A 25,158-nucleotide genomic window follows, 5' to 3' on the forward strand; every position below is an offset into this window, starting at 1 on the left:
CGCTAGACTTTCTCTTCCTTCTGCAGAGATCCATAGGAAGGGACCTCCTAGGTGGTGGGGGTGGTGGGGTGGGAGCGGAGCGCTTTGATTAGAGATCTCAGGGGAGAAGATTGCTCTCTCCAGATGCTGATTTCCAAAGCACTTGACAATCACCGGCAGAAGCTAAGAGCGGGCGGTGGCGGCGGCGGCACCTGCCAGGGGGCAGCCGGAGCCCGGGGCTGAGACCTGCCTGCCCACCGCGCCCGGACCCGCAGCCCCGGGGGGCTACACCCCAGCCAGGACCAGCCCTCCAGCCAGCGTCCAGGAAGGAAGCCGCCGGCTCTGCCTCCCGCCTGGCGGGGCAGGCAGGACCCGGGCTGAGCTGCTGGCGGTGGGTGGCGACCCCCGAGAGGGCATCGCTGTGCTCTGGACTCCTGGGAGGCCCGGCAGCGGCGGCGGCCACGACCTCCAGCTTTCCCGGGCTGGGCCCCGCTGCGCCCCGGCGCATCTGCGCGCCTGGCCGGGCGCTCGCTCCGGGACTCCGGGGGGACCGGGCGATGGGTCCCCGGCGGGACTAAACGCTGCCACCTCGCTGCCCAGCCCGGCCAGACCGCTCCTCCCTCCGCTCTCCCGAGGGCCAGCGGCGATCGGCGCCGCCCCTTCCCTCCCCGGTGCCCCCCGGCTCCCCTCCTTCGGTCCTCTCCCTCCCCGGGACCCAGTCTCTGGGCCACCATGGCCGCGGCCATCGCCAGCGGCTTGATCCGCCAGAAGCGGCAGGCTCGGGAGCAGCACTGGGACCGGCCGTCGGCCAGCAGGAGGCGGAGCAGCCCCAGCAAGAACCGCGGGCTTTGCAACGGCAACCTGGTGGATATCTTCTCCAAAGTGCGCATCTTCGGCCTCAAGAAGCGCAGGTTGCGGCGCCAAGGTCTGTGTGGGTTCCCGGCGGGGAGGGGCGCCCCCCGATCGCCCCGGGGCTCCCCACCGGCCTTCCCTCCCTTCGGCCCCGCTTTTCCACCCTCCTCTCTCTCCCCCGTCGGTTCCCCTGGGCTCCCGGAGCGCCTTCCGCGGGCAGCTGGGAAGCCGCACTCCGACAACCTGTAGCCTGGGAACTCAGCCCGCCAAGAGCCAGCAAGTTGGCTGGCTCATCCCGGCCTGCCTTCTAGAAAATCCCCTTCTACCCCGTGACTCCTGGCTGGCCAGGGCTGCAGCTCGCTGGCCCGGGTGGAGGGGGGGCCCTTCCTGCCCGCCCTCCTTGGTACTGCTCCATGGATCCACCTGGGGGGGGCACAGGCCTGCGCCCCCCCCCGTCCTCCCTTGGCCCTTGGCCCTTGGGCCCTGGCTGGCTTAGAACAAGTGAGCAGTCCGACAGGGGTGTGCGCTCTAGATTCAGGGTGAGGTTTGCCAGAAAGCTGGTGAGCAGGCAGCTCTGAGTGTCCTGCTCTCCCTGAACCCCTGAGAACCTGGGCACCGACCCGGCTTGGTGCTGCGCCCCTCGAAGAGTCAGCTTGAATGGGGGGAAGTGCTACATTTCTATCTACTACGTGAGTTTTCTTGGAGGAAACTAGTGAATTCTGTGGACCCAGGCCACAGTGAACGCAGCACCGGTTCCCTTGTGGTAGGTGATATTGTTATTAGCATTTTGAGAAACAACTAGTGTCCACAACGACCTTGTTTGGGGCCTTGGCAATGTCAGGGTGTGTGTGCAAAGGCCACTCATCCAGGGGATGGAGCCGGGCCCTGTGGCCTCCGGCCTGCTTTGCTCTGCAGCCACTAGCTCTAGTGTGGGGCCTGTGAGGCTGCGGATGAAGAGATGGGGTTTGTTCCTCTTCTCCTTTTTCCTAAGCAAAGTGGGCTTGTCAGGGAAACAGAGAAGAATGTGTTTACGGTCATGGGAGTCTATGTTTGCCCAGCCTGTCGAATCCTCAGCGCCCAGCTGTGTTTGTTTTAAATGCCCTGTTGGTGGGGACCAGAGACAGAAGGAGGCATATGGTGTGTGTGTGTGTGTGTGTGTGTGTGTGTGTGTGGTGTGGGGCGCGTGGGGAGTGTGCCCCACACTTACAAGTTTCCATCCAAAGTTTTAAAACTCTCCTTTTAAAAAGAAGATGAATGCTAACTATTTCTGAACAACACTAGAAATAATAGGAGTTGGAGCTTACTTGTAGTAGCAAGCTTAAAAGGTAGACGTTTTTGCGAAACAGCCGGTGTGGTGTACACATTAAATGAGGTCAGGGTAGAAGGAGGAAACTCCATGAGGTGGAATCTGAGGACTGCATCCTCAAACCAGTGTACAAGCGATGGAGAAAAGTGAATCTCTCTGTGCCGTGTTGGCTGAGAGCCTGTCCGAGAACACCTTTGTGTAATGAAAACAAGTACTGCTCCAACCACCATGACACGTGGCCTGCCGCGCTCACCTGGCTTAAGTTGTTTGGTCTTTCTGCTTGTTTTATCAAAAAGTTCATCTTTTGCTGGGAGCTGGTGGTGCAGGCCTATAAGCCTAGCTACTCAGGAGGCTGAGATTTGAGGATCCTGGTTCAAAGCCAGTCTGGGCTGGGAAACCCATGAGATAGTTATCTCAAACTAAGTACCAAAACCAAACCAAACCACCACCAACAAAAACCAAGCAAACAACAAGAACAATAACAAAACAACAAGTGGAACTGTGGCTCCAATGCTAGCTTTGAGCAGAAAAGCTCAGGGACAGTGCCTGGGCACCGAATTCACGCCCCAGGGAACCCCCATCTTGTTTTTTTTTTTTTTTTGGCCAGTTCTGGGCCTTGGACTCGGGGCCTGAGCACTATCCCTGGCTTCTTCCCGCTCAAGGCTAGCACTCTGCCACCTGAGCCACAGCGCCCCTTCTGGCCGTTTTCCATATATGTGGTGCTGGGGAATCAACTGAGAGCTTCATGTGTAGGAGGCAAGCACTCTTGCCACTAGGCCATATTCCCAGCCCACCCCATCTTGTTTTGGAACAATTTTCACTACAGAGTATACTGGCTTTGCAATTATATTTAAGGTGAATGGGCATATCATCTTCTAAATAGGCTTATTTTATAAAACAATACATGTTATCTTATACATTAAGTATATAACAAGTAGATTATTTATATAGACCATCTTCTGCTTCCTATTGGGTGATGGGACAATTTTCTCTACATTTAATAATTTTTTTCAATGGATATGCCCTTTCTCATAGAGTAGAAAAATAGCTGAGCTTTCTAATAATAGTAAATTTCTCTCTTTTCAACCTTGATGCTTTCTTGTTATTCATGAGTTTCAGATGATTCGTGTCTCAGTGGTTGGTAAGCGAACTATGTTGAAGCCTATGCTATTTTAGCTAAAGAAAGAGGAACACACAAGAAATCAATAGTTAGCAGATTGCTTTATTATTTGGAATCAACAAATAAAATAAAACAAACTAAATGCAGCCATATGCTTGTGTTCTAAAATTATTACATTTCTATTACACGTTTTTAAATATAAAAATAACCATGAGTTCTTGCTGGTAACAATCTCTCAAAACCTTGGGTGTGGCTAATGTAATGTAATGTAATTTCTTTTTTTTTGTGATCATAAAACCCCTGGTTTCATTGGTCGTTTATGTTTAGTCAGTGATTGTACAGTGATTTCTGATAAGGTATCATTCTTCAGATACATTACAAGATGTTACAAGAAGTAAGGAATGAAAGACTGGCTACAAAATTGTGTTTTTAAGTTAGTTTGTAATATAAAAAGAAGAAGAAAAAAATGTATGTGATACCCATCATGTTTTCTAAGAAATGAGACATATCCTCATGCTTTTACACAAGGCAGTATGTAAGGAAAATAATCAACAGGAAACAACAATCAATAGTAGGGGGGGGCGGGGGCTGGAATGTAGCTTAGTGGCAGAACAATTGCCTAGCAAGTGAATGGATGTCCTGGGTTCAGTCCCCAGTACTAAAAAAGAACTGTGTGTGTGTGTGTGTGTGTGTGTGTGTGTGTGTGTGTGTGTGGTTGTGAGTGTGCTGTTTCAGAGCCTTACTAGGTACACACAAGAGCACTATGTTCATTTAGCTCTTAGGTCAAATTACAAGGTATTTTCCTCTCTAAGGTACATGTCTTTTGGGGGGCGAGTCTTTCATTTTCCTTTCAGTTTTTCATTTGTTGATTTTTTTTTAATATTTTTTTTGTGTGTGTTCTGTTTGCTTGCTTTTCAAAACCTTAGAGGTCTTCCTGAAGTCTTCTGATACTTGTTGCTAGCTTTGTAATGATCAGTGTTCTGTATTTTGTTGGCTGTATTACAGTTGGATAAAATTACGTTGTTTCTAAGTTGAAAGATCTAGGTTTTTCAAAAATAGAAAATACTTTACAATGCAGCTTTTTCTTGAGAAATTTTTGCATTACAGAATTAGAAGCTGAAACAATGTTAGAAAACAGAAATATATGTTGTTTTCTTACGTAATATTTTCCTTATAGGTTACTTGTTTTTATTTCAATATGCCACTATGTCAGCTGTAATAAATTAAAAATGGTGCAACAACACATAAAGATAAAATAGCTTATTAGGTTAGAGTACATACAAAGTTAAATAGTATAGTTTATTTGTGGTTGAGTCATATTGATAGAATAAATTGAGTTTACACATACTTTGGAAATATTTAATATTTCAAGGCCAACTATTCAGTGAAGAAATCTTTTGATTTAATTTTTTTTAGTTACCTTTAAGTAGTTGCACAAAGGGATTTCAATTCAACATACCGGTTTTGATGCATCTTGATCAATGCTATCTTCCCATTGCACAATCATTCTCCCTATCTCTTCCAACCTCATTCCCTTTCAAACTACCTGGCTCATATTCATGTGTACATTGCATGTAAAAGATTTTGGAGGTGCTTTCCCTCAAGGTATGCCTCTTTCCTGTTGACTTCCTTCAATTCATTTACAGGTGTCCTCTTATATTTCATATGAGGGGAATATTTCAAGTAATCCTATAGTTAGCCCCGAACTTTTGCCTATCTATTAATTAATGTTTGAATTCGATTATATGGATTTATCTCCACCTCAAGTATTATCATTTATTGATGGCAAAACGTTCAAGATCTTTTCTTCTAGACTTTTGAAATTCACAGTGTTTGATGTTTATATGTACATAACACTATGCAATAGCACACCAAAGATTCTTCCTCTACCTGACTGCAACTCAGTACCTCTGGTGAATTTCCCCCCATCCATTCTGGTAGCCACCATTTGACTCCCAGATTCCGTGTGACCCACTCCATAATACTTGCCTGTGAGGGAGGTCACTTAAGGCCTGTCTTGCTATGCCTCTCTAATCTCACTTAACATTATGACCTTCAGTTCCTTTCATAATGCCTTAAATGAGAGGGACCTGTGCTTTTCACAGCTGAAAACTATTCTGTGGTGTATGTAGGTGAATATAAGCCACATTTTCTTCATCTGTTCATTGTGTGGAAGACTCACATTGACTCTGGTTTTTGGCTACTGTGCCCAACAGCCAAAACACTAACAAGAGGTACACATGTCTACTTTGTTTGCTTTGATGCTTCTCAGGGACAGGCTCCCTTTCACAAAGTACACATGAATCTCCACAGACAGTGACAACTATGTTAAATTTTACTTGGCTTTTAAAAAAATAATTTAAATTTTAAATAGTGAAGGTGCTTATCTGCTTTATGCATTTAGTAATCTGAAATTCCAACCTCCATTTAAAGTTATTCTCTGTATTAACTTCTTCCCAAATGACAAGAAACTTCTAGCTAAAAAATGCTGTGACACATCACACAAATTGCGTATGCTATTTTAAATACTGTTATTTGAAGAGCTAAAGAAAGAACTCATAGTAGTAAACTCACACATGTAAGTGCTCATTTTAGTGAGATTAACACAGTTTAAGGTTAATCACATGTTAATGTCATATGGAACACTTGTTTTAGCCATTTCATACATGACCATCTTGATCTTTATTTGAAAAACTTCAGATGACATTACAGCTATTAACCATTTGCCTTTTCCCCGAGGTGGGAGAGGAGCAGGAACTGAAGAGAAGGTGAACACATTTCTGAACTATTTATGGCAGATACTTGCTTGTAATCGGGGGAGATTTCTCCTTTCATGATGCTATTTCATTTGGTACTAGATGATTCACCCAATGTTCTTATACTCCTCTCATATGAGAATTAGTAAGATTTCACTCATATGGACAATAGAATTAATAAAAGCCCCATCAGTCTAGCCTGGTAAGAATCAGAGCACTGTTTGTTCCTGGTATACAACTAACACTCCATAGTTCTTGATGAGTGAGTGAAAAATTCAGCATTCCTCAGGACAAAGGTGGCAGGAAAAAGAGTCACGGTTGAGATGAATGCACACCTCGCAATGGGTAATGGATAGGATACTGATTCATGTGTAATGCATACTTACATAGACACTCTGGGTCTGTTGGATATTCTTCAGTCTTCACAACCAAACTATGTGGTAGACACACTATTTTATGTGTCCATTAAGACACTACCTCATCCACTAATGGTTAAAACAATAACATGAACCATCCAACCTCTTTAAAAACAAGTGATCTGATAAAAGATCTGATAGAGCCACAAGATTTTCATATTCTAGCATGGTATTATTATCACCATATAAATAAAATGCTCAGGTTTACAGAAGTTTAAACAACAGGGCAGGGATTTAACCCACATTTCCAGATCAATGCTCTGAGCAATGCTGATTTTCTAGTGTCACTTATATTGTTTCCTTTTCTTAGTTAATTGACATTCATCATCAATTTCACAGCCAAGAAGTGGAAGCTCAAAGACTCACACCTAGTAAGTGCCTCAACTAGAATTTCCTTTTGTCTGTCTGCCCTTAAAATCTCTATCTTCCCCACTGTGTGGAAACCATTCATTTATTACAATGGAAACTCTTCAGTGAAAGAAATCCCATTACCTCAGAGAGTAGTAGATGCTTAATTACTATTACTGTTATAATGGAAATCCAAATTCAGTTATTCTAATAGTGTTTTATTAACTTTAAAATAAAAGGCATAAGAAGTTTACCTAGAAATAGAGATTAGTTTGTGAGCTTTGGAAAAGCAAAAAACGTAATTATTGCTATGTTTTTAAAAGTTATTTATTTTTGATTTTTTTATTTTTTTGCCAGTCCTGGGCCTTGGACTCAGGGCCTGAGCACTGACCCTGGCTCCTTTTTGCTCAAGGCTAGCACTCTGCCACTGAGCCACAACACCCCTTCTGGCCGTTTTCTATAGATGTGGTGCTGGGGAATCGAGCCCAGGGCTTCATGTATACAAGGCAAGCACTCTTGCCACTAGGCCATATCCCCAGCCCTAAAAGTTATTTTTGACATAGGATTGTCACTGGTTTTCAGAGTGCTGGGACATGGTCCATAATAATATTATCACCTTAATAAATTACAACTTTGATTTGAAAAGAACAAACTAAAGTTTTTTCATCATCATGTAATGAAGTTTGTGTTAAGTATGTCAGTACATTTCATTTGTTGCCCTATTTGATGTGTTTTAGACATTTCTTTCTAAAGAGATGACTTACTCTATGCTATAGACCGGTTCTATTCTTTTCTGGCCTTATTGTACATGACAAACTGAAGCAAATCACTAAATCAGGAAAATTATCAACTGTTGAAAGTCTAGATATGGTGTACTTTGCTGTCTAGTGTCTGTTTAGTATATTGGTTCATCATCTTTTCTTAATGAGTTCTTCTAATGTAGCAATGTCTAGCTTATCTGTATTATTGTGTACTTAAAAAATTGTACATAGAAAAAATTGTCTCTGGAATTGTCTTACAAATCTAGTCATTTTCTGTTTAGAAATGTTTCATCCACTTATACCTCTGGATCTTCTGACATGTCCAAACTACTTAATCCACCTAACTTCTTCATGCTTATGGTGGCTGAAGAAAATCATACTGTCTCCTCAATGGATCAAATTTATACTCAGGCACCCCAAGTGGGCTTTTGTACATTAAAAACTTGTATTTCCACTTAATTAAATATTTCCTACCTTCTTTCTTTTCAAACTTATGACACCTTCCCATCCCCATTCTTAGTAATGGTCTTACTTCTGTTTTCCTAAAAAAAATAGATATAGTCAGAAATATATGTTCACATTCCTTTCAATTGGTTCCAGAAGCCCATCTGCAGAGCCATCCATTCGCTGGTCCCATACAGAACATGGGATAAACTTTTAGGGTTCCAATCTAAGGTCAAAACCTCCTTGAATAGAACAGTATATCCTCTCCAGTTGGGGTGTCAATCTAATATATTTTTCCCCCGGTGTCTTTTCTGGACCATGAAACTTCCATATCCTACTCTTGTTATTCTTATCAACTCAAAAGTGTGTGATAATCTGTCTTAAAAGAGAATCCCACTCAAGTCCTCTTTGAGAGGGAACTTAAAAGGTACCTTAGGTACCCTGTACTTTAAAGGGCAAGGGATAAATAATTTTAGATTGACAACAAAATTGGAAATAGTGAGGAAAAACACTTTTCTCAACTATGTGAAATATGTCTTCTCAAATGTAATCTTTGGGATCTTGCATGTAAACCAAGCCTTTCAGGCCAAGAATACTTTTCTCTCAGTACAGCAGTGCTTCATCAGGGTATTGAAGGCTCAGGCCCATCACTTTAAAGGACAGAGGCCCAAATGATCAACAATGATGAGTGAATACTACAATCTGCCACCTCGAAAAAAAAACAAACATTGTTTATGGAGTTCAGAGCTTGGAGATTCAAGTATTGATTGCAGTTTTATTTTGAAAACATTGCTACAACGTAATGTGGTTTTTCTTTCTCATGTTTATATTAAAAGAAAAGCTAATAACTCTATTTTAATTTAAAAAAAAAGAGAATCACCACCTGATCATGCAATCCTCTCAACCCTTTGAATCAACTGTCTTTTATTGACAAAACTTGCATGAAAGAGACATCTTCAACTCCCCGCCTCCCATTTGTCTCTTGCATTCTTTCTAATTAGTTGAGTTTTTGCTCCTGGCAATCAAATGTTATTGCCAAGGTCACCATTGCACTTCAGGTGATCAAACACCAGGACGAGTTCTCAGCCTTCATGTTACTTCCCCAGCACCTGGCATTCAAATTTCCACAGTGTCTTTGTACTTGTTACAGTAATATAACATCATTGTATCTTAACCTATCATTTATCTCACATGATCTTTTTACAGTTATGTTATATGTAGATCTTTATGATGATACATAGATATAGAGATACAGAGGTAGAGACAGATGACATATCTATATATTTCTAGTTGAGTGAACAGTGGATCATCTGTTGCTATCAAGTGACATGATGACAGCCAAGCATTCTTTCTCAGTGGCTTCTTGGGTACCGAGTACAAGGACAATGCCTTGTGCTTCCTAATAATGAAAGATTGTTTTGTTTCCAGTACAAACTTGTGTGCATGAGTTATTTATGTATATAACATATAGAGAAGTTTGTGACATGTAATTCTAACATTCGTCTTACCTTTTGTCTTTATATTCACATAGCAAAGGTTTGGTTTTTTTTTTCATCATGAATAAGTATTCTGATGTCTGTCCTTGCAAATAAATTTGGCAAATTGAAATACTGGTTAATTTGTCTAATGTTGGACATTACTCACATGCAGGCATTACATAGGAAGAAATAGATATAAGCTGAGGAAGGGACTCCATTTGCTGCCTAGAATGCTTTCTCTGATATGCTTGCTGTTTTTGTGTCTAAGGACTTCTGGCAGTGTTGCTATATTCCCTTCTTGGCCCATCCATTACCTACAGATGCATAATTAGAAGCTCTAGTGAGAAAGTTAAAATACCATTTTTGTATTTGTGTTTTGGATTTTCTAATTTTATTTCTTGTCAGAATGACAAAAGACCCCCAAGGTATGAGGAATGGTGCAGATCCAGCAATTGGAGTCTAGGAAGACATTTGTGTCTCTTCTTGTTGGATCCAGTAGGAGTGGGAGGAAACACTGGCTTTTGTGTCTAATACATGAATGGTGGATCCTTTCTCAGGAAACTCCTGCCGGCTCAATGAGTAGTTGTTTATCTGTTTGCTCTCTCCATAATCCAACAATTCTCTCCCATCTGAAACAGATCTTCAAGCTAGTCAGAATCTCATTGCTTAATGTCTTTTTATTCCACCACATGCCTTATTTCATCGCTCTCAATTTCTGTAAGTAATTCCTCCCTCTCCTTGGATACAGCATGCCCTTTCAATATTTGCTCATGGCTTTTTTATCCTTCTTACCATTTGGCCAACTTACAATTGTTTAACTTTATTTGTCTCTCTGCATAAGTAAATGCCACCAGCACCTTAATCATTTCTGTGGCTTAGATTGTCCAATAATTACCTCATTCTTATTCCAGCAAATGAGATGACTGATGTTTTCATGAACAGAATTTCATGCAGATGCCTCACTCTGTGGAAGATGCCTAAGTACATCCTGAATATTCACTCCCCTCTTTCTCCCTCTCTCTCTCTCTCTCTCTCTCTCTCTCTCTCTCTCTGTGTGTGTGTGTGTCTCTCTCTCTTTCTCTGTGGTGGAGGCTGGCTTGAAAGAAGGGTAAAGGAAGTTGTACAAATCTATGCAAATGGTCTTGGCTTTGTGCTTGTCAAATTTAAAGAAAGTGTAGGGAAAGTCACCAAACATCTTCACTGAATCTGCTAGAATTAGAGGTGCTGTACACCAGAGCTCATAATTCTACCACAGGAAGTAGGTGGTGTTATTTTCCTTTTCCTGGATGAGAGAAATGAGGTACTTTTCCCAGGGACTCATACTTGGCAGAAACAGTATGGGATTGCAGATCTGCCTGATTCAGAGTTCACAGTTTCAGAACTAACTCAATGGATGGCAAGTGATAGCAATAGTCAGCATCACATTTTAGCATCTTTCTTGACTCACTCTTTGGAGTGTATAGACTATCAACCACTGTGTCCTCTACTCCTTCCTGAAAGTTCACGATGAGAAAACACTGGCACCAATCCGCCAGTGGTGGATTGTGGTGGATTTGGCCAGTGGTTTGGTGTGATCAGTGCTGGGCACAGTACTAAGGTCTCTGGTTCTGCATCTACTTTACCATTCCTTTCTACTGCTTAAGATGCCATCTTAGGAGCGGGCACTGGTGGCTCATACCTGTAATCCTAGCTACTCAGGAGGCTGGGATCTGAAGGTTGTGGTTCAAAGCCAGCCCAGGCAGGAAAGTTCATGAGATTTTTATTTCCAATTAATCACCAAAAAGCTGGAGGTGGAGCTGTGGCTCAAGTTGTAGAATGCTAGCCGTGAGCAAAAATGCTCTGGGATAGCACCCAGATGCTGAGTTCAAGCCTCAGAATTGGAGCATCTACACAAAATAGATACCATGTTAAGATTTTAGACCTAGAGCATGAACACATAGACACATGTACGTGCATATATGCACATATACTCATATTCATACTTTATATACATATATTCATATGAATATATATGTAAGCATACAAAAAAGACAGCATACTAACAAGCAGTCTGGAACCACAGAGCATAGACACAGCCATCCACTTCTACTGCTCCTTCATTTGTGGAGAAAGCCATGGAAGGAGGATGGGAGTTCTGGAGTTTTCCTTTGAGGTGTGGAGCATCTCATATTCACTCAAACTTGTTTTCTTTCTTCTAAGGCCTTGGCATTTGGGAAAACTATAAAAGTTATCAAAGGTTGCTGAAAGTCCAGGAATACCACATGGATGACTACAGTTTCCTCTTCCCATGCTGCTGAGCCAGTACAATTCTTATGGTCACCAGGAGCCATTCAGAAATGCAATTTTTATAGTTTATTGTTACACTGAGTGAAATCAATATACACAGTGCAGTATTAAGTGTTTGTGCCAACAAATGAGCTTGAAGGTAAATCTTCCTGCTTGCCTCTGTTGGGCAGTTTCCTTTACACCTTGATAGAAGCTCTAGGGGACAATTTCAGCATAACCACAGCCCTAGGTATGCTAGTTTGCAACCTAAACACTCCTGGAATGTGTTTACTTAAACAATATAAACCACACATATAAATAACAGAGTTACTTTGTATCAAGTGTCATCATAATTGACTGATCATCTTTTTGTTTTTTTTTGCTTTTAAAAAATTTCATTGTCAAGGTGACATAGAGAGGGGTTACAGTTACATACATAAGGTAGTGAGTACATTTCTTGTCAAGCTTAGTACCTCCTCCCTCATTTTCGCCCCTCCCCCCTCCCCAATTCCACACTACCTTGCAGTGTACAGTTTACAATATATTGTCTTGTAAGTATCACTGTTGCACTGGTTCACCGTTTACCCTTTGTCTCACCATTTTGATATTCCCCTTCTCTTCCCTAATTTAGATAAATGTATATACAATACTCAAGGTACCAAAATCAAATACAGTAACAATAGGCCCAAAGAAGCATAGACATTCCCTCATGCTTTCCCTCATTGGTAATATGTCAATGATATTCCTAGCCAAGTATCACAGTAGCTCAATGACTATGTACATACGATTATATAAGATGATGCTAAGTGAAATCATTTGCTTTTCTTTTCAGCCAGACTTCAGTATTAAGTACTGTTTGGTTCTACATTATTTTGTGTTTCCTTTGACTGATCATCTTGTTTACTGTCCTTCCATTTATTTACTCACTTTATAATTCCCATTTTTATCTCCCGAGACAGGTCTTTGATCATTTTTCTTAAGAATTCAATGTAATAAAATACATCTTCCCTGAATTGCCTCTCTTACAAGCTCCTATCACTGTTCTAATCACTGTCCTTACTGCAGCCAAATGCTCCACACATGGCTGTCCACCTCTTGGGGATTCCTGGGTTGCAGTGGGTGTTCTGGAGCCAAGAGCAAGAGACTGCAGGCCTCAGGCTTGCCAAAAGATGTCGGGAGTTTGTCAACAGGCAGGTTGGATGAGACAATTTGGAATCCGCCTTAACTTCTTTTGCATACATACTTCTTTGCATCCCTCAAGACCTCAGACTCATAGATTTAGGACAGAAATATATTTCTTTGCAGCAAGAATTTCGTCTTATATTGTAAGGTCATCTACAGATGAGCACAGCTGTCCTCTCGATCGAGGCTTTGTGTCTGTCCCCTTGTCCCGGTCCTAGACCCGAAGGAGTGCTTCCTGTCCCTTGTGATTTAGGGTTTGTTCTAACTCCATACTTCATATTGACTTCTCATTGATTACAACCTGAAAATTCTTGGTTGATAAGGTGTGTGTGTGTGTGTGTGTGTGTGTGTGTGTGTGTGTGTGACTTGTAATCTGACCAATGCTGCCATCTATGTCTTTTTCTTTTCTTTCTCCTCAAATATGGAGATCATGATTCTTTAGGAACTTCTTAGGCTGTTCTTGAGGAATAGGTTCGATATGTCCTAACTGAACATGTGAAGTCTGAAGTGGTACCATGACATTTGATTAGGTTGTGTGCTGAGATCACAGAGATTATGCTTGTGTCTGTACCCGTGTGCATTGTGTTGTGTGAGAATTACATGTTGTGAGTATGAGCACTTTTTCCTTGCATTTGTCATCATTCTGTACCTACTCTTTAGCTTCTTGGGGTTATAGCCCAAACAATTATAAATCCCACCTATTGAAATTTATTATTCGGGTTGGAGACAGTTGTAGCTAATGCTATTCTTTCATTTTTGTGCTACCACTGGGGCTTTAACTTAGGGTTTTATGTTCTCACCAGCCCTTTTCTCTCCTTGCTGATGCTCTGTCACTTGATTCATGCCACCAGCTCCAGCTTTTTGCCTATTAATTGGATTTGTCTACCTGGACTGTCTTCAAGACATCATCCTTATATCTCAGTTTCCCGAGTTACTAGGATTATGGGCATGAGACACCAGAGACACTAATGATGTTCTTATCTGTATATGTGTTATGTCTGTGTGCTGTACATATGTAAGCAAGAGGTCTAAACTGAAGCATGCTATGTGATGAGAATAAGACACAGGGCATTAAAGAGCCAAGTCTTAAGTTTGTTTATCTCTATATTTATGTATTGAATTTATTCTGCCGAGACCTGTCTCCTCTCCATGTAGTCACGCTGCAGTCATTAGACATGAAACGCAGCAATCCTCTTAAAGTCACAGATGTTAATATTTAGACAGAATAAAGCAGACAGCCTATTCACTTTCTTAAAAAAATGTCTATGGAATGCCTTCAGTTTTTGTTGAACTTCCTACACACCCTTACTTGTTTTACTTTCACAATATACATCATTTTCTGTTGGGGTTGGAATAAGCACAGAGTATTTTAAAAATTTATAATTTACGTATGAGACCATATCATACTAAGTGCCAAGCTGAAAACCACTTAAAGAAAATAAATAAATAATGCTTTGTGAGGAAATATATATATATATACATATATATATGTACATATGACAAGCATGGAGAAATAATGACTCCACACATAGCACAACACACCTACAACACACATGCACACAACACACATATAATATACATAACATACAGACAGAACACACACAACACAGACACAAAATCACATCCCCAAGGTTATAATACATCTCTCAAATGAATGTCATGGTGCCGTCTAAGCTTTTCATGTCTTAAGTGCAAAGTCCTGTTAGGTGATATTGAAGATATTCCTCAGAAACATCAATATCAATTCCTAAACAGCCACTTGAATACACCGAGGAGAATAGAAGGGAAAAGTCACAGAGTTGGTAGCACTGGATGTACTAGAGAAGGTAGAGGACATTGGATATGAACCTATTCGAATTGGCAGCAGCAGCAAGATTTCTTCGGAAGAGAGGCAGAAACACTAAATAAGTGAAGCTCTCAATTTTAATAAGTCAAATTAGTCAAACACAAGACTGAAGCTATTGGATTTGTACTAGAAGTGCTGCTTTTGAAAGGAGGCCAGACGAATGTGCCTCTGATTAGCAATTAGCCAGCCAAACTTCAGACTCTCCGAGCCATGATGGGGTTTGGAAAAACATCCCTTGGTAAAAGCCTCAGTAAATGGTAATTTTCCTAGTGTAGAAAATAATTATAAGTCAAGGGGACTCATGTGTAGTGTCAGGGGGCTACTCTGCGTTTATGAACCCTTGCAGCCAAAGCAGTTCCATTTATATTTGCATCACACCCAGGTGTTTGATTAAACATGCTGATTGAATAGTGCTGGAATCAATATTGGCTGAAAGCATTGTGCTTCATGGGGAAAGTTGGGGGACCTTGCCCTGCATGCCTTTAAGTGGCATTTAAAGTTTCATTAAGAAACTATATAACACACAAAGGAAAATCTGCTATGTAGATGTTGGATGTATTCTTGAGAAATACAAGAGCCCCCTTTTCAAATATCTCTGGGAAACATAAATAAACCTTAATTGAAATTAGTATGCATTTCTTTTCTTTGGTGTTTGAGATTACACCCAGTGACTTGAGCTAAGCACATAGTTAACATCCAGAAGGCAAAGAAGAAATGTCTACCTTCTAAAATGTGGAACAATTTGAAATTTTAGACCATTTCAGAAGGTCAGTTAATGACCTACATATTGTATAACATGTACTTATATTTCCTAAGTTTGATATTAGATTCTAGACTCAAAATCCAATGTCACTTTAAAAATATTATTTCTGTACAGCATGTATGCCCCAAACCATGCAAGTCACACTTGATGTAATTAATTTTCACAAATTGGATACATGGACCTCTGTAAGGACTTTCCAGACAAATAATGAGAAGCTTCTGGGTCCCCAGGAACCCCACTTACGGCCAATACAATCAGGCAACCAAGAACTAAGCACTATCTCTTGACATCTAACACAATATGGTAGTTTTGCCTGAATAAAAATAGTTATAAAACTGATACCATACAACATGACTTTTTATATCTAGCTTCTTTGAACTACTATTTTATTTGGGGGAATCATTCATGTTATTTTTTTATCATGTTTCAAAAGATCTGTACTGATAACCTCTCTACTCTGATTTTAATAACATGACCCTTACTTTTTTCTCTTCTGGAATATTATTGTCAGGATATGTTAAATTTTATGTCTTTTGCAAAGATGCCACTTTGGGCGTAGTTGATTTTTTTTTCTATTATATTTTGCGTGCTGGATATGCTTTAATATTTCTTCCTATTTTCTTTAGATGAGATCTGTTTTTCTTGTCTTTGTAACTTTTTGAGACTATAAATTGATTTTAAGGAATTTGAGCATGTAAATAAAGTATTAGTTATATTATTTAGAATCCATAGCAGTAATTGACCACAAAGTTGGAGCTCTTTACAATCTTCTCATCCCCAGTGAATAAAATGCTTTCACTCTTAAAAAAAAGGAATTTGAGCATGTATGTGATTTAACTGTAATCGTTTCACAATAGTGACCAATTCTATTTTAAGTTTCCTTAGTACAATGAATGACTCCTAAATCCAATTGTGATTTCTTCCTGTACTCATGATCCTTTAGAAGTGCTTGTTTAATTTAAATGCACTTAGCAATGTGTTCAGTAATGTCTGGCCATGTTTTTATAACAATAAATGGCCAAACCTCAAGATAAAATCTGACAACCAGAGAACAGGCACCTCTCCCCTCCCCTTTCTCCCCTCATTCTTCTTAGCTTCGTAGGATGTACATTGGGTTCTTTTCTGCATGTCTCCTCTCTTTTCTTCATTTGTCTACCTCTTGACGCCACCCTAGCCCTTACTGGTATTTTGTTTTGCTGAACTCTGATTTTGGCTCTCCCAGGGATTACACTATTTGAAGTCTCCCTTGAATCTACTGTAGTTAGTTAATACATTGTTATATACTTGCATGCCACCCAGTGTATTTACTTATGAGTTTGAAAGCTAATATGTGTTCTTTATCCTCTGGCTAATTTTCAGATCTTCTTTTACTCTTTAATATTTTTACCATGGCTTTGTTTGTGGTTTTATATGAATTATCTCTTATGAGATTCATACCTGATTCTAAATTTTGGGTGTAAAGATTTATTATAGCTTCAGAAATGATTATTTTGCTCTGCCTTTGGTCCAGTGTGCTTAGATTCTAATTCAATTTGTTTTAGTCATTTTCATTATTTCCATCGGCTCTTATTCTTATTTTCAAGTTCATATACTTTTATGTTCTGTGCTTTTGTTTTCAGTGGAATTATTTTCCAAATATTTAAATTTCTCTCTTTTGCTGTTGAATTTGTCAGCTACATTTTCCTTTGTAGTATTATATATTTGCCATCTTAGGTCTACTATTCAATTGCTTTAGTTCTCTACTTAAATTGCCAGCCTTCTGAAACATTTCTTAAACATATTCTTTGTAACATGTGTGGCATTGTTATCTCATAGTTGGATTACCTCTGCATTTCTCTTTGTGGTTCTCTTGCTCTTCTTGCTCTTTTCTGATTAATTTCGGTAATTTTTATTGAATGTTGAAAATTTGGAGAATGAATCAAAAGAGCTTTGCTCTGGTTTTGTCTTTCTTGAAGATGATTTTCTTTGAATAGATACGTAAATACATAAAAATGCCAATTTAATATGCAATATATTTGATGCTGGTTTTCAGGTATGTATATGTGTTAGCATGTCTCTTTCTGGTTTAATTCTTGGCTAGCATATAGTTTAATAAGGTTTCCAACAAACAGTCTGGATGCTTCCCAAGGCTACTCTAAAATCCAATTTTTGTCTCTTTAGCTTAGTGTACTGCCAAAAGCGTTGCTCTAATTTTCAGCCCTTTGCCTTCCTGCACTTTGGAAATGTCAAATTCTTAACTGTGTGATGTACAAGATGGCACACCTCATTGCATCTTTCTTTTCTTCTCATCATTGGTCCCTCCAGTTCTGTTTGTTTTGGGAGCCTTCCAGTCTTCAGCAAAATATTATTTTCTTTTCTTGTCTTTCTTGTAGCTAGTTTTGATGTTTGGTGGGAGAGTTAGCCATACATCAATGAAATGATTATAATTACTTGTTTTTCTAATCTTAAACCTTAACTTCAAGAAAATGGTTATTATGAATCATCTCCTATCTTGCTATCTACAGATTACAAAATGAATTAGAAATCTCCAGAATTACAAAATGAATGAGGGAGGGAGAGGGTGTGCGTGTGTGTGTGTGTGTGTGTGTGTGTGTGTGTGTGTGTGTGTGTGATCTATAGGTCAGAATGAAGTCTTCACCTAAATAATTTTCAAGTAAGTCATTTGGGCTTTTAGGAAGGAAATTTCTGGCCATCATTTTTTTAAAAAGATTTGATTTGATTTGATATTTTGGAAAGTACCTACTAACATAAAGCCATATTCAGTTTGGATTTCGAGTAAAATCTGGGACAAAGATGGATATTTTGGTTAATAATTGTTTCTGGATATATAACTTTTGTGCTCGATGTGTTTCATGTTATTATGTTGCTAATACTGCCAGCTGAGATTATTTTAAGCCTTTTGTATTCTGTTGTAAAAACTGGGTTATTCTTTCAATCTTCAGCTTTATTTCCTAGCAGTTGCTAGTAGCAACAAAGTTGTAGATTACCAAACTACCTTGCAGGGAAAGATTTGCGGGCTTACCTGAAAAATGCAATGTGAAGGTTTATGTGAGCAGTCTAATTTTGGCTGAGCTCCAAAGTTTATAAGCAAGAGGAAATGACAGATTGTTGCTCCTGGCTGCTATAACCCTGGGCAACAGGTTTGTTCTAAATCCACACATCCATGAGGGACTGGAATAGTCCTGACAAGAAATGATGATTTTATTTGCATTCTCGGATGCACTTTGCTAACCATGCTAGTTGAAGCTCTCTCTGAGCTACTTTTTCTTTCAGAATTCTTTGCCATTTGCTATTTGCTCATGTGCTCAAGTTCTCTAATCGTCAGTATCTTCATTGCTCAAGTTATTTACCACCTCTACCTATCTAATCTGTTTATTTCCTTGGAAAGACTCAAAAGGAATAAAATGTTTTGTAAGTTGCCTGACTGCATGCATCATGGGAGGGCCTAGGAGATGGGTTCAGCATGTCCATTGTTCTGAGCCTTCTCCATTGGACATGAGACCTTTGATTTCATTTGTAGAAATACTAATACAAATCAGTATGGAAATCTGGGCTGGGTAGAAAAGGTAAAGCAGGTTGGATATTTTCCCCACATTTGTTATCTTTACATGAACCATGGTATATTTCTCTATGTCGTCCTAGAAGGATTTTCAAAAACTATTGGTTCCGCTGGATACTGGTGGTGAATGACTGTAATTATTCTAGCTACTCAAGAGGCTGAGATCTGAGGATTGAAATTGGAAGCCAGGCTGGGCAGACAAATCTGTGAGGCTCTTATTGCTTAATGAACCTACAAGAAAATGAAAAAGATGGAAATAGAGCTATGGTTCAAGTGGTAGCCCTTTTACTAGCACAGATACAAAAAGACAAAACCAAACCAAATAAACCCCAACACAACCAACGAAACAACAACAAAAAGAGAAACTCATCAGTTCAATCAAGTTATGTATAGATAAGGTAGCTTAAAAAGCTACTTAGGACCCCTAAAACACCCATTCTGTTTTGATTTCATGGTTAGTTGTTGACACAAGACTAAAAAAGGAAGTCCCCTCGTTCCTTTCCACAATATACCCAGTCATTTCAGATCAAGCAGATGCAGATAAGCAGACACGGCCCCCATATACCCATTACACACATGGAAACCAGAGGAAAAAATAGCTTCCCTCAGGCTGTGAAAAAGATATGGAAGACATTTTTCATCTCTTCCTCCATCTTCCCAGGGACAGGGTAGAATGCATATCTTTCCCACCGTGATCTTTCGTTAAGATGGTAGTATCATCTTGTTAGAATATTCAGCTGCCTCTCAGCTAGCATATTTTTCTTCACGGTGGGCTTACCTAATGAAATCTGATATTAGAGTTCCCAGTCTGTGAGTACGATCTATGAGGGTGTCGAGTGTTACTACCACATGGGCAGGGAGCCATGGCAGAGGCGCAGGACGGAACACAGAGCAGTGAATACAGGGACTCGGATCAACATGGTAAGAAAAAGGCACAGCACCTAACTGTGAGGGTGACAGTCTTAAACTTTGTGCTCAGACGTGCAGAAGATATCTACATATTTTAAAAGGAGGGCTATCTAAATAAGGTTGAATTGATGACATGAACAGAAATGAAGAAAAAAGGCTCAGAGATGATGACGGTTCCATATCCTTAAAAAAAAAAAATAAGGGCTGTTTGCTACCTAGCACACATTTCCAGTGTGTATGGAGTCTTTGGGAAGAAAATTAGTATATGGTGTAAGAACACATGTTGGGTATACCTTTGTTCATTGTCAGTATTAGTTATGATACAGGTATCAAGTACTTAACGATAGTAAATAAATAAAAAAGCAATACCTAAATAAAGCACCTTACCATAAGCACAAATTGTTGAGTAGAATACAAATGTCAAAAATGTTAAATGGAATACAGAATTCCAAGGAAATTCTTACTATTGGGTGTTGTTTGAGTCTCTGTCCTTCAGCTTTACCAGTGAACACAAGCATTTACTCTTTTTTTTTTAACTACCAAAAGTAAAACCAGACCCTTTATATTGCAAGGTCTCTTATATCATTCTCACCTGTCCATCCCTTTACTTTTCTGTCTCCTGAATATGAAACAGTATGAATATGAATATGAAACAGCTCCTTCTTACTACAAAGTATATTAAGTCGAATCTGTGAATTGACGTGTTCTCATTGCTTAGGTGACTTCTCCTGCAATGATCTATGTGTCTCTCAGTGACCTGCTTATCAGTCGTTACTTTTTTAATCTAGCTTTTACAGACGTTACCATTTTGAATGATTCTTTGTGTTACATGGGTGAACAGGTTTATGACCAGGATGAGACATTTGCTTTTGCTGTCCAAAATTACCTTTGAATAAATGAATGGAAACAGAAAATGAAGGAAAATTTATAAACTGCTTCATCCGTGGGATCATTGTTTGAAATGGTTGGCAATGAATGTGAAAAGAAATTAAACAATCAGACTTTAACAAGTGTTGAAAATCCAACTTTTTTCTTATAAATATGACAATGTACTTTGTAAATAATCCTTCTGAGCAGTCATTAGGAAATTAATGGCATAAAAGATCTCTGATGCCTATAGCAACATCAAAATTATAATAAAAGGAACTTCACTTAGACTTTGATTTAAAGAGATCTAGAGCTAGATATTAATATCAACTAAGTCCTCAAACTTAAATTATTAGTCATATTAAGGAAATAATTATACTTTGGATCCCAGAGTTAATGGTTTGAAACATATCTATGAATTGGATAAATTATTATTTCTTGTATAGCTTTTAAAAGAAGAGACACATTTATGTTCTATTTTACTTCAATGTCTTACATTAAAGTAGAATTACTACATTTTTATTTCCATACTGGTTTCTCAATGAAGAAATGTAAATTGTGCGAAAAACGTAAAACTAAACATGACAAGTACTTAAGTAAGGAGATAAAACACCCATGACAGTTTTAATTACTCCATTGTTAAATTCATCTTTTTTCTTCCTTAATCTTTTAAGATCATAGGGGCTCTTCTTTTTTTTTTTTCTTTTCCTTAATTGCTTAAATGTATTATCTCAAAGCTCTGTAGGTTCGGATTCTGGGCTAAGATTGGGTATCAGAGGCTCTGATGCAGGATGTTCTCGCACAGTCCATTCCTTGGCCTTTTCCTGCAGATGGCTCGGCCTCCAACTTCAGCCAGTAGCTTTGCACCTCTGGTATTCCTAGCCATCTCTTCCCTTCTCTATCATTTTAAAGATGGTAGGTTTACACCAGAAGTACTCAATATCCCAGGAAGTCTCACTGGCCACTGCCCTTGACTTCATGCTGTCTGCAGAGGCTCTTTGGTGGTATCATTGTATATGTTTCAGGTATAACTAGAAGTAGGTGGTAGACAACTTTGGGGAAGCACCTACCTCAGCAAGACAAGCCGTAAAGAGGTTATCACAGCACAGCACAGTTCATGCTGCAGAGGCAATAGTTGGCATAATGCTGGCTGGCTTTGTGCAACCCTAGGCACAGGGGGCAAGCAATCCCTGGGAGAGGAGATAATGGACAGAGAAGTAATGACAGGGGTGAATAGAAACAGCATTTGAATAGCCTTGGAGGCTGGTTCTACCCAGCAGGGTGCAAATCTCTAAAATCCATCCTATCCTTTCTACCTCCCAGAGCTCTCCTACCTGTGCATTTGCCATTATCTCAGGGTTACCACTTCACAGAAAAGCTTTCTTATCTATAGCTTAATCACAGGTATGAAATTTTAACTGCCTTAAGCCCCAGAGTCCAATAACCAGAGCACCTTGGTAAACATCTACACTGGACCCTGCTTTTCTGCTTGAATTTGATCCATGGTATTCTAATGGAATAAACTAGCTGTCTCCAAATTTGAGCAGGTGCTATCCTTCTTGTGTTTATTTACTGATTGGTGTGCCAGTACTGGGGCTTGAAGTCAGAGCCTCCTGCTCTTGTTCACGGCTAGTGCTCTACCAGTTGAGACACAGCTCCACTTTCTGCCTTTTGCTGGGTGTTTGGGGATAAGAGATTCAGGGACTTCCCATCTGGGTGAATGAACTGTGATCCTCAGATCTCAGCCTACTCAGCACTAGGATTGCATGCATGAGTTGTGAGCACCTGGCTTACATGTCTTTTCTAGCCTCATTGGTTGGTGGAGCTCCTGACTCCCTTGGAATCATGGGTAAGATTCCTCTAGCCTCCTGTGAGGGCAGTTGGTGGGTATTTTGATGACCACTGTACAGAGGAATCTGGGAAGCTGACTTAACGCACCCAGTTTACAAGTGACTCAACCCCATGACACGGTAGGGAAACAGCCCACTGCCAAGTGTGAGGTTTTGTTCCTGGAGATTCCAGGATGGATTTTGGAAACAAAATACTTCCTTGTTTTCTGCAAATTTGTTTTCCCTTAAGCTAGTTAACAGTGAGGATGAGCATCTCTAGAGCACGGAGGTGAGTCCTAAGAGGTTTAATTCCTTTCACTCCGCATGTTCAATGGCCCGTGTAATTACAAAGCACAGGGATTTCTTCTCTGCTCTTAAAGAGAATTACCATGTTAGGAACGTGTTCATCTTAATTAGGTTTTGCTAGGCCTTTCTGGAGCCCAAATAATACATGTGGCTAGATGAAAAACAGTAAATGTAAAGGCAATTTCTCCTGCTTCTAAAACAATTTCTAAAGCATGTACAAAGCGATGACATGTAAATCTTCATATCAAATGTCTTTATGTAACATATGAGGTTTTTTTTCAGGGAAAATTTAGAGTTTACGTAGAGACATTTTTCCTTCCTTCCTTCCTTCCTTCCTTCCTTCCTTCCTTCCTTCCTTCCTTCCTTCCTCCCTCCCTCCCTCCCTCCCTCCCTCCCTCCCTCCTTCCCTCCCTCCCTCCCTCCCTCCTTCCCTCCCTCCCTCCCTCCTTCCCTCCCTCCCTCCCTCCCTCCCTCCCTCCCTTCCTTTCCTTCCTTCCTTCCTTCTTTCCTTCCTTCCTTCATTCCCTCCTCCTTCCTCCCTTTCTTTGTTTTATGTTTTTTATAACAGAAAAAGAGAAAGAAACATTTCCTGCTCACCATGCAGGAAACTCTCCTTGTACATAAGAAATATGTTAAAGTGTTATTATTGCTCTTTAAATTGACTTGTTCTTTCCTGCTTCTTTTTCCTTGTTATTCAAACTCTTGCTATCTTCAACCTTAGCCATTGATCTGCTGTCAAGTATTTTATAAAACTGTCAAGTAACTAGTTGGATGGCTTTTCCCTTTATTTTCACTAGGTCCCAACTTCCTCCCTTCTGACCTTCAAACCCTGACTCTGCACTCATGTGAAGCTTCCGCACTTCAACTTCTTTATCCGAAGCCTCCATCAGAAGGCTCTGTGACTGACGGAACACAAATGATGTTCTATAGTTATTTATTATGATGCCCAGCATCTTTGTAACAGACTATGGCCCACATTTACAATTTAACAACTGTACTCATGTCAGATTCCTTATTTGCTTACGTCTCTATCTATATTCAAAAGTGAATGCTACTAAAAATAATAATAAATTTATATGATTTTCAAAGAATGATGCCAGTTTGTATTTATAAAATTCGTAGGCCATTTAGCATACAGTGAACAGTAGCTCCGTGAAGATTGTGGTTACTGCCAGTAATCTGACCAGCACCACCAGTTTCTGTAGGAGAACATGCCATACCTGAGTCCTAGCCAGATCAGAATGCTTTCTGATATGGTTGCTAGGCATCAGAGTACAGGTTGGAAGGCCGTAGTTTGATTTATGGATCTGTGGTTTTCCTAGGTGACCTGTGAAAGGCAAGGGGCAGTCTGCTGAGTGAGCATGGGAGTGCAAACCCATTGCACAAGATGCGCAAGATACGAGGCCGAGTCTCCCATGCACAATACCTGCCTAGTCTTGCTAACGTTGCCAATTTCCCAGGAGATTAAGTATTCTGATTTGAATGGCCTAAAAGGAGGAAAATATGACCATGGCTAAACATCTACTAAATTCTAGACAGGATTTTCAGACCAGGGTGGGCCTGACCCCATTCTGTGCCCCCCCCATACCCCGCTTGCTGTAGCAGCCCTGTCTTGATTATAGATATTTCACTCTTTGTCTTCTTACTGGTGGGAAGACAAGCTCCTGTAAAATCAGGCCCCTAACTCAAGCTGGCAAGGGAGCAACTGGCTCCGCTTTTGCCTCTACTTCCAGCTCTTTGTTTTCGTTTGGCCCCAGGTTCCATCCCATCAATGGTCAATTCTGCAAATACCTTATGACATGGGCTGGCAGGTGACACAGGGGGCGGGCCCCCTGAACCTGGACTTTGCACTGCGTGACATCACCAGGGTAGTTCTTGTGTCCTGGGGCTCTCAGAGACCTGCTTTCTTTCGTGAATACACCCAAATATAAATTCTGTCCTCTGGGAAACATTTTGTTCTACCATCTCTGAGACTATATAGGAGTAAGGCACGGTTACAGCCCAGTTTATGCTGTCCCGCCTGAGACTTGAAAGTTTTCTTTAGGCTTCAATTATATGTAAAGTTCCGCTTTCCTGAAATGACCTTATACACACATCTCATTTTTGTGGAGTTGCTAAGAGCAGAAGACAGTGTGTTTTCTTACACACTGCAGAGCCAGGCCTCAACAGAGT

General features: G+C 40.3%; 1 protein-coding gene across 3 annotated transcripts in view; it reads left to right on the forward strand.

Moving 5' to 3' along the window:
- The window catches only part of Fgf14 (fibroblast growth factor 14), a 506,034-nt gene that overhangs the window by 342,050 nt on the left and 138,826 nt on the right, over positions 1–25,158 (forward strand). The window contains exon 1 of one of the 3 annotated variants that reach the window (XM_048341123.1): positions 712–904. The exons of the other annotated variants lie outside the window; for them this stretch is intronic. Coding sequence (XP_048197080.1) covers positions 712–904 — 193 coding nt within the window. Of the gene's footprint in view, positions 1–711; positions 905–25,158 lie in introns of those variants that run through there. 3 annotated transcript variants of the gene reach the window in all.

This window comes from Perognathus longimembris, chromosome 3 (assembly GCF_023159225.1).
Source record: "Perognathus longimembris pacificus isolate PPM17 chromosome 3, ASM2315922v1, whole genome shotgun sequence".
NCBI classification, from domain to species: Eukaryota; Metazoa; Chordata; class Mammalia; order Rodentia; family Heteromyidae; genus Perognathus; species Perognathus longimembris.